The following is an 8,754-nucleotide window of genomic DNA, read 5'->3' on the forward strand; positions in this document are numbered from 1 at the left end:
ATGGTGTGCCTCGTGTCGGAGCCCGGCTGGCCCGTGGTGTACTGCAACGAAGCTGGCGCGCAGCTGGCGGCGGTGCCGCGTCGTCCCGCCGGGCTGCCCTTCTGGCAGCTGTTCACGGTAGTGGGCAGCTTCCGGGGGGAGGGGCGGCAGGAGCGGCTGCAGCAGCTGGTGGCCCGGGGGCGACCCTTTGCCCTGGCCTGCCGGCAGCAGGCGCCCGGCGCAGCCGCGCAGCAGCAGCAGCAGCAGCAGCAGGACGGCAGCAGCAGCGGCGGCAGCGGCGAGCTCGGCAGCGGCAGCAGCGGCGGCGGCGGCGGCGGCGGGGCCGATCCGTCGCTGCAGCCGCCGCCGCCGTCGCCGGCCTCGCCGCGCCCGCCGCTGGCGGCAGCCTTTGTTCCCTGCACGGCGGCCGGCCTGCTGGCGGGCCCTGCGGCCCAGCCCTCCCCTGCCTCCACCTCAACTGATAGCGGCAGCAGGGGCACGCCCCGACCGCCTGTGATCCCCGCTCCCGGCTGGGAGGAGGCGGCGCTCGCGGCGCCGGCTTCTGAACCAGGCGGCGGTACCGCCTCCGGTGCCGCCGACGAGGCCGCTGCGCCGCCGTCCTACTGGCTGGCCACGCTGCGGCCGCTGCCGCCCGGCGGCGCCGCTGGCCTGGCGCTGCGCCTGCCCGGCTGGGCCGGCGCCGCCGACGCCGCCGACAACGCAACCGCCGCCGCCGCCGCCGCGGGCCTCAGCCCCACCTCCCCGCTCGCCACCGCGGGCAGCGGCCTGCTGCTGGCCAGCCCGGGCTCTGCCAGCGAGCTCAGCTGGCGGGGGGGGTGCCTGCCGGGCGGGGGCGAGCACATGATGCCTCCAGAGTCGCTGCGAGAGATCGCGATCGGAAAGCTGCTGGGGGCGGGCGCCAGCGGCAGGTGAGCGGGCCTGTGTGCCTGCCTGTGTGTGTGTCTGTGTGTGTGCGTGTGTGTTTGCCTGTGTGCTGTGCCTGCGTGTGTGCTGTACGGGGGGCGCGTGATGCTGCCTGGCGGCATGGCAGCCGCAGTGTTTTAGGTTTTTAGGGTGCTGGGCGTCAGGCAGCGGCCGGGCGGCCCCGCCCCTCCCCTTTCCGCACCGCGCTGCACCGCAGCGCAGCACGCCGCCCCCTCTCTTCCGCGCCCCGTGCCCAGTGTGCGCCTAACGTTGCGTGCGGTACGGTACCGCTCGCCGCGCCGCCCTGCAGGACGTACCGCGGTGTGTGGCACGGCAGCCGCGTGGCCGTCAAGATTGTGGAGGTGCGGGACCAGCATGGTACCGGCGGGTGTGACGAGGAATCCCTTTACCCGCCCCGCAGCGGCAGCACGGGCTGTACCGACCTAGGAGGCGGCACGGGCTCCGGGAGCGGCGGCTCCGGGAGCGGCGGCGGTGGCGCGCCGGCGGCGCTGCTCGAGGCGCTGCTCTCAAAGTCTCTTAGCCACCCGCACATCGTGAGCAGGGGTGCCGCCACTGCCGCCGCCGGGGCAACCTGCTGCTGCTGCTGATGGCTCCCGTCGCTGGGCCGGCCTGCTGCTGCTGCTGCTTGCGCTGCCACCGGGGCACCCTGCCGGTGCCGCTGCTGGTGCTGACAGGCCCCAGGCGGCCAGGCGGCGGCGTGGGGCCATGCTTTGCAAGCTGCTGGCCCGCGCGGCGCTGGCGGCCGCGCTGCCGCCGGCCCGGCGCGCGCCTGAGCGGCAGGCTGTGCCATGTGCATGTGTGTGCGCGGGTGTGGCGCACCAGGCCCGGGCGGCAGTTCCGCGGCCCACCGGGGCTCGCCCCCCCTTTCTTTCCTTTCATCTTGAAAGATTCTTCCTGCCCCGCCGCCACAGGTGCCCACCCACGCCTTTGGCGTGTGCGCCCACTCCTCCGGATCCGACAGCTGGAAGGAGATTTGGATAGTGCAGGTCTGCCTGCGCCCTCCTCCCAGCCACCTGCCGTGCGGCCCTGTGGTTGTGTCCTGGGTTGGCAGGCCCTGCGCCGGCGCTGCCGCTGCCAGCAGCAGCAGCACCCCATGGGATTCTTTCTGGCATCGGCGCCGGCCCACGTGCCTCGCACTTCCCGCCGCATCGATCGTGCTCTGCGTGTGCCTCTGCCTGCACATGCCTATGCCTGCAGGAGCTGTGCACACTGGGCACCCTGGCCAGCGCGCTGGAGGGCGGGCGGCTGAGGGACGCCGCCACGCAGCGGCCGCGCCTGGCCACCGTGCTGCGCACTGTGAGGCTGCGGGCGGGGCGGGTGCAGCGGGGGCGGCCGCAGAGGCTGCCTGGGGCCTGTGCCGGCGGGGGCTGTTGCTGGCGGCTGCCGAGCGCTGCTGCCTGCCACGGGCTACCCTATTGCTCCCTCCCTTCCGTCCTTCCTCCCTTCCTGCCTCCCTGCCTTCTGCCTCCCTGCCTTCCTCGCCTCCCTTCCTTCCCTCCCTTCCTTCTTCCTCCCTCCTTTCCTCCCGCCTCCCTCCCTTCCTCCCCTCCCTGCCTTCCCTCCTACCCCCCCTTTCTTCCTTCCTGCCCGCAGGCGGTGGAGGTGGCGGGTGCGCTGGCCTACCTCCACTCACACTCGGTGCTGCACGGAGACCTGACCGGCAACAACATCCTGCTCAGGTGGGGGCGCCTGTGGGAGGGTGTACACATGTGGCACAGGGTTGACGCTGCGGGCGCTTGTGTGTGTGTGTGTGTGTGTGTGTGTGTGGTGTGGAATCGTGGGTGGGTGTACAGGGAGGCGAGCTGGCGCTGCCGGGGCGCCGGCCAGCGCGGGGCGAGTGGCCAGCCTGGCGCGCGCTGCGCTCACTCGGCGGTGGCGGTGCTGGCACACACTCTGGCAGTTGGCCCTCTTGCCGTGGTGGAGGCGGCGACCGCGAGCCAGGCGGCAGCCTGGCCGGTCGCCAGCTCGGCGCGCCGCCCGCCAATGCCCGCCATCGCCACCGCCCGCCATCACCACTGCCCGCCATTGCCGCTGCCCGCCATTGCCGCTGCCCGACATGTGCCACTGCCCGCCGTATGCCACTGCCCCTGCCCTCTGCGTGCAGCGCATCGACCAAAGACTCACGCATGTTTGTGGCGATGGTGCGTCGCCGCCTGGGCCGGCCTCCCGCTCTTTTTTGCTTGCTTTCTTCTTCTGCACAGACAGCGCCCCCAGCTGAGCCGCCAGCCGCGCATGCCGCCGCACCTGGCGGCAGCGCCGCCCGCGCGACGCGTCGCCCTCACCCTTTGACGCCCCCCTTGCGGCTGCCTTGCCGCCGCCTTGCTCCTGTGTTCGCAGGTCGCAGATTTCGGGCTGTCGCGGCCGCTGGACGTGCTTTCCACCCTGAACACCGGCACCTACGGGACAGGTATGGCCTGTGGAGGACGCGCCGCGGGCCTTCAGCTTCCACGCAGCTGCCGGCATGGGCACCGCAGGGGGCCTGACACCTCCCGACTCCACCCGCTGGCCTGCCTGCATGCCGGGAGAAGCCGTCGCAAGAGGTGCAGCAACCCGCGTCGAGAGCCTGCGCTCCTCCCGCCTTTCCTTCCTGCAGTGTCCCACATGCCCCCAGAGCTCATCATCGATGGCCACCTCACCTCCGCCGCAGACGTCTTCTCCTTTGGCGTGGTGAGGCGGTACCGGCGGCACCGGCGGCGGGCATATCGAGAATGCATGCCGCGCCGCTGCCGAGCCTGCTGGGCCTGCTGGGCCTGCTGGGCAAAGCCTGCTGCTGGGCCGGCAAGGCCTGCTGCTGGGGCGGCCCCACCTCGCCCCAAAGCCCTAAACCGCCTGAAACCGCAGGTCCTCTGGGAGATGCTGAGCGGGCGGCGCGCCTGGGCCGGCATGAGCGCGCTGCAGATCATCAACGCCGTCACGGTGCAGGGGCGCGGCCTGCAGCCCGATGCCGGCTGGCCCGCCTCGCTGCAGGTGCGGCTACCGTAGCTGTGAAAGGAGTGTGCAGGCCGCCGGCGCGGCGCCTGCCTTGCGTAGCACTTGCTTGAAGCGTGGCTTCGAGGGACCGAATTCTGAGGGGCGTGGCGTGGTGCAGCGTGGCGCCGGCGCCAGCCGCCGCCTGCTTCCGACCGTGTATGTGTGCATGCGTGTGCTGCCGCCGACGCCCGTTGTGCAGGGCATGGTGCGCCGCTGCCTGGCTGCCGACCCGGCGCAGCGGCCAACCGCCCGCCAGCTGCTGGCGGAGCTGGAAGCGGTGCTGGCTGGTGGGGCACATGTGCTGGATGCGCCCTGCGAGGCGGCACCCTCCAGCGGTGGCCACCTTGAGGCTCCCGGAGTACCGCAGAGCCCTCCCGCGGTATGGTGCGCCCTCGATCCCTCGAACTCGCGCATGCTGCACCAGCTGTTTTCCCCGTGAATTATTTGCCACCTGGCGCCTGTTTCAGTCCTTCAGAGCATTTTTGTTTCATTCCATTTTTTTCTGTTGCTCCCTTTCCAGACACCCAAACCTTCATTCAGGGTCTGCAGCAGTGTTAATAAGCATCGCATGGCTCCACCCCATAGGGCCCACATCCCCCCTTCATTGCTCCCTGCCTCACCTTGCCCCTCAGTCCTGTTTCCCGTATCCCCTCTTCGCCTCATGTTCCTCTGCCACCGGCAATGCCCTGCCGGTTCTCGTCATCACCTTCTCGCCGCCCTTTGGTGCCCCACCACTCACCTCCCGGGCCGGGAGCCTGAGGCTCCCGCCCGCCACTCATTGGCTCCGGTGTGGATCCACACCCACTTTCTTCAAACCGGCTTTGCATTTCAATCTCCTTCATTACCGAAAAATATATATGCGGGGTGCCTAAGGGGGTTGCCCAGGCGCGGCAGCTGGGGCGATGGGGCCACCCCAGCGTTGGCCAACCTACAGGGCAGGCGCTGACAAGTACCGGTGCTCATCATGCACGGCGCACTGCCACTTCCAAAGGGTCTGGACGGCGGCAGCCCCGGCGGCCCAGCATGCACCCTCCCTGGAGCGCCCGCGCATTGCAGGGCGCTGGGTGGGCACCTCACATGGCCCGCGCGCTTGCTGCGTGGCGGCTCTGAGCGGCACACGCCAGCAGACGCCGCCGCCGCCGCCGCGAGCACCGCGGCCGGCGCTGTGGACGGCGCTGGGCAGAACAGACGATACGCCTCCCACTGGCCTTCCTGCGTCCTTCACGTGCGACACGTGTGGCTACAGTAACGGTCAGGGCGCAAAGAGCCAGGCCGCTGGCTGCAGGCCTGTCGAGAACCTGTGTGGCGGCGGCGACAGATGGCGGCTACCGGCGCAGCTTCCAGTCTGCTCGGTACAGTTTTTTTACTCGGGCCTGGGCGTGCCCGCTTTCCGCGTTCCAATGCGATCCTGCATCGATCTTGACCCGCAGGCAGCCGCAGCGGAATTTGATCCGTCGCTATCTCCCGCGCGGAGTGTGTAGGGGTCCCCGCTTCCCCCCTGATCTCTCAGCTGAAACGGCGGGAACGTCAAGCCTGGATTCGCGCCCGGATCAGAAATTTGTGTCGACAAGAGGCAGTGAACACTCCGTGCGAGTGGGGGTCCTCCTGGGGTGCTCGGGGGCCACCGGTGAGCGGCTATTGCTGGCAGTGTGTTGTTTGCAGACAGAGAGCCATGCTTGAGTGTTGTTAAGCGCCCCCTCTGAGCGTGCTGCCCCGTCCCCCTCTGCGAGGACCTGCCAGTGAACAGCGCCCCTCACGCCCCATCCCTTGCCCTCGCGCCTGCCAGGCCACCACACGCAGCCAGGCAGCGCGCGGGGGCGGCAGCGAGTCGCGCAGCCCCGGCAGCAGCACCCGGCGGGCGCGGCGGCGAGCGGCCGCTACTGCTGCTGTTGACCCTGCGCGTGCGCCGCCGCCCGCGCCTGCCGGCCTGGCGGCCGCCGCGGGGCCATGCCGCGCGGCGGACAGCGCGGCTGCCGCGTGCTGGGCTGCAGCAACGACCTTCAATCTAGCTTCCAGCTGGTGGGTGCTGCGCCTTGCGCGCCGCGCGGGCGCCGCCGCCGCCGCCGCTGGTGCCGCTCCTGGCCGCGTGCCGGCCCGCCCATGCACATGCCTGCTTGCTTGTCCATCCCTGCCCTTCCCCTCCCCCAGCTCACCTCCCTCTCCAAGCCCCACCCCAGCAGCCCAGACGGGGAACGATGCCGCACCCGCAGCTTGCAATCCGCGGCCCAACAAGTGTACTGCCTGCCCCGCCCCGCCCCATGTACCGCAGAAGTACCGCATCTGCTCCCGCTGCTTCAAGGCGCCCACGCTGGACTGCGGCGGCACGCCCTCCCGCTTCTGTCAGCAGGCGAGGGCGGCGTGCAGGGGCGGCCATGGCATGCTCGGGGGGGGGCATCCTGCAGAGCCCCGGCTGCCTGAAGCAAATGCCTGCAGCAGCCCTGCAGCAGCTCTGTGCCTCCTCCCTGCCCTGCTACCCCTCCCGGCGAGATCGAGGCCTTGAGGCCTGCTCCCCACCCACCGGACCAGCTGGCGCCTGCCCTCCCGCCTCCCTCTCCCACCGCCTCCCACCCCCTTCCCACCACCCGCCTGCCTCCCCACACCTAGCGACCGCCTCCCGCGCCGCCATCGTCCCCTCCCCCTCGCCACACGGCCACACAGCGCGGCTGCATCCACCCCACAGCAGCCCTCACTGTTCCCACCCCTCCCATTTGCCACACGCAGTGCGGCTGTATACACCCTCTGGATGCGTTTTCTGAAGAGCGGCGCAGCTGCAGGCGCAGCTTGGAGAGGCACCAGCTGCGGCGCCAGAGCTCCCGGGCGGCGCGGCGCGGTGGCGGTGGCGGCGAGGGGCCAGACGGTGAGCAGGTTGGGCAGGGAGCCCACCAGGAGGGGAGCGACTCGCGGGGCGGCGCCGCCGCCGCGCGCCCGCGGCGGCGACGGCGGCGGAGCGGCGGCAAGCTGCCGCTGCCGCTGCTGCTGGTGGTGCTTCGCCTTTCAAGGAAGAGACAGAGGCAGAGGCGGGGGCGGAGGAAGAAGCGCAAGCTACTGACAGCGGCGGGTCAGGGGCAGGGGTGGAGCCAGGAGACTCCCAGCAGAGCGAGGGCTGGGAGGAGCCGGCGGCGACGCCGCCGCCGGCGAGGCGCCCGCGCCGCTACCCTCCCGAGCAGCAGCAGCAGCAGCAAGCGCAGCAGGCGCAGCAGGCGCAGCAGGGAAGCGAGGCGCCGGTGCCGCAGGCGTGGCAGCCGCCGGGCGAGCCGCCGCCGCCGTGGCAGGCGCCGCTGGCACCTGGCGTGCGGTGGCAGGAGCGGCAGTGGCAGCAGCAGGCGGAGCAGGCATCGGTGGGGCTGCCCTGGCAGCAGACGCAGCAGGCGCAGCATGCACAGCAGGCGCAGCAGGCGGGCTGGCTGCCCGCCGCGCTGGCCTGGGGGGCAGAGCCCTCCTGCTGGCGGCAGCAGCTGCCCTGGGCCGCTGCCGATCCCCCACGCCCGCACCCGCAGCCGCAGCAGGCGCAGCAGCAGGCGCAGCAGCAGGCGCAGCAGCAGGCGCAGCAGGCGCAGCACCCCCAGCAGGCGCAGCACCCCCAGCAGGCGCAGCACCCCCAGCACGCGCAGCAGCGGTGGCAGCAGGCCGGCTCTCCGCAGGCAGCTGCGGGGCAGCTGCCCGCCTGGCTGGATGCCTACCTTCCGCCAGAACCGGGATGCGGCACGCTGCCGCTGCCGCCGCCGCAGCAGACGCAGCAGCAGGAGCAGCCGCCGCGGCGGGAGGCCGCCGCCGACTGGCTGCAGGCGCGGTGGCCGGCGGCGGCGGCGGCGGCGCAGGCCCCACACCCACACACTGCCGGGCCCGCCTGGCAAGGGGCGGGCTGGGAAGGCGGCGCCGCGCAGGCCTGCCTGGCAGCCACCGCCCCGCGCCAACCGGCGCCAGCAGACAGCCTGGCCGCTCAATCGGTGGCGCTGCCCGGGCATCGGGCGCCCGGCGCGGCGGCGGCGGCGGCGGCTCCCGCCGCAGCAGCAGGAGGAGCAACCGGGAGAGGCCTGGCAGCCCCTTGCGCCGCCGCCGCCGCCGCTGCCAGGTGAGCCCCGCCAGGCTGGCACCACCTGGCGGTCAGCGGGTGCAATGCATGCCGGCCGCACGTGCGCCGAAAACGTCGGGCAAAGCCGGGAGCACACACCGGCGGAATGGCGGTGCTTTTCAAACAAGAGGGGCAGGATGCAGTTTTGCAAACCCAATCTGACCGCGATTGCCTGCCCCTCCCGCCGCTGCTGCTGCCGCCGCTGGCGCTGCTGCTGCCGCTGCCGCCGCAGGCCGCCCCGCGCCGCCCCTGGGGCAGCTGGTGGCGCAGGCGACGGCGGCGCTGTCGGCGGCGCTGGCGCCGGCTGGCGGCGCCCAGCTGGCGCCAGGGGAGCAGGCTCGCCTCGCTGCAGAGATAGAGGCTGCACTGTGTGCCGCGCTGGTGCCCCGGGGCGGCCCAGAGGTGGAGGTCGCACTGGCAGGCCAGCCCGCGGCGGCGGCGCCGGCACGCCTCGCGGTTTCGCCGCCGCCGCCGCTGCCGCAGCCGCAGCAGCCGCAGCTGCCGCCCCCGCACCACCACCACCGCCGCCAATACCAGCAACACCAGCAGCAGGAGCAGGAGCAGGAGCAGGCGCAGCAGGCGGGGCCGGTCGCCAGCCTGGCGGCGCGGGCAGAGGCGGCACTGGAGGCGGCACTAGCCCGCCAGCAGCGGCTGGCAGCCGACTTGCAGGCTGCCCGGCAGGCGGCGGCCCTGGCTGCCCTGGAGCAGCCGGTGGCGGCGGCGGCGGGGTGGGGAGGAGGAGGCGAGGCAGGCGGCCCCTGGGGGCCCGCCGCCGTCGCCGCCGCGCC

At 72.5% G+C, this 8,754-nt stretch overlaps 2 protein-coding genes across 2 annotated transcripts in view; both read left to right on the forward strand.

Annotated features, from left to right (window-relative positions):
- CHLNCDRAFT_140991 (hypothetical protein) lies at positions 1-4,333 on the forward strand (the record flags this gene model as incomplete). The annotated part of the gene is made up of 10 exons (XM_005843424.1): positions 1-908; positions 1,214-1,457; positions 1,836-1,910; positions 2,122-2,220; positions 2,518-2,603; positions 3,029-3,065; positions 3,262-3,331; positions 3,518-3,591; positions 3,766-3,891; positions 4,094-4,333. 10 exons carry the CDS (start codon positions 1-3, stop codon positions 4,331-4,333), a joined length of 1,959 nt encoding a protein of 652 aa, XP_005843486.1.
- A 1,508-nt stretch (positions 4,334-5,841) lies between these two features.
- The window catches only part of CHLNCDRAFT_140992 (expressed protein), a gene marked incomplete at both ends in the record, with an annotated part of 5,066 nt that continues 2,153 nt past the window's right edge, over positions 5,842-8,754 (forward strand). Inside the window, 6 exons of the mRNA XM_005843425.1 lie at positions 5,842-5,913; positions 6,164-6,252; positions 6,616-6,751; positions 6,894-7,841; positions 7,903-7,966; positions 8,199-8,677. Of these exons, the coding sequence (XP_005843487.1) occupies positions 5,842-5,913; positions 6,164-6,252; positions 6,616-6,751; positions 6,894-7,841; positions 7,903-7,966; positions 8,199-8,677 (1,788 nt within the window). The remainder of the gene's footprint in view (positions 5,914-6,163; positions 6,253-6,615; positions 6,752-6,893; positions 7,842-7,902; positions 7,967-8,198; positions 8,678-8,754) is intronic.

The sequence above is a fragment of the Chlorella variabilis genome, assembly GCF_000147415.1.
Source record: "Chlorella variabilis unplaced genomic scaffold CHLNCscaffold_30, whole genome shotgun sequence".
Lineage (NCBI taxonomy): Eukaryota > Viridiplantae > Chlorophyta > Trebouxiophyceae > Chlorellales > Chlorellaceae > Chlorella > Chlorella variabilis.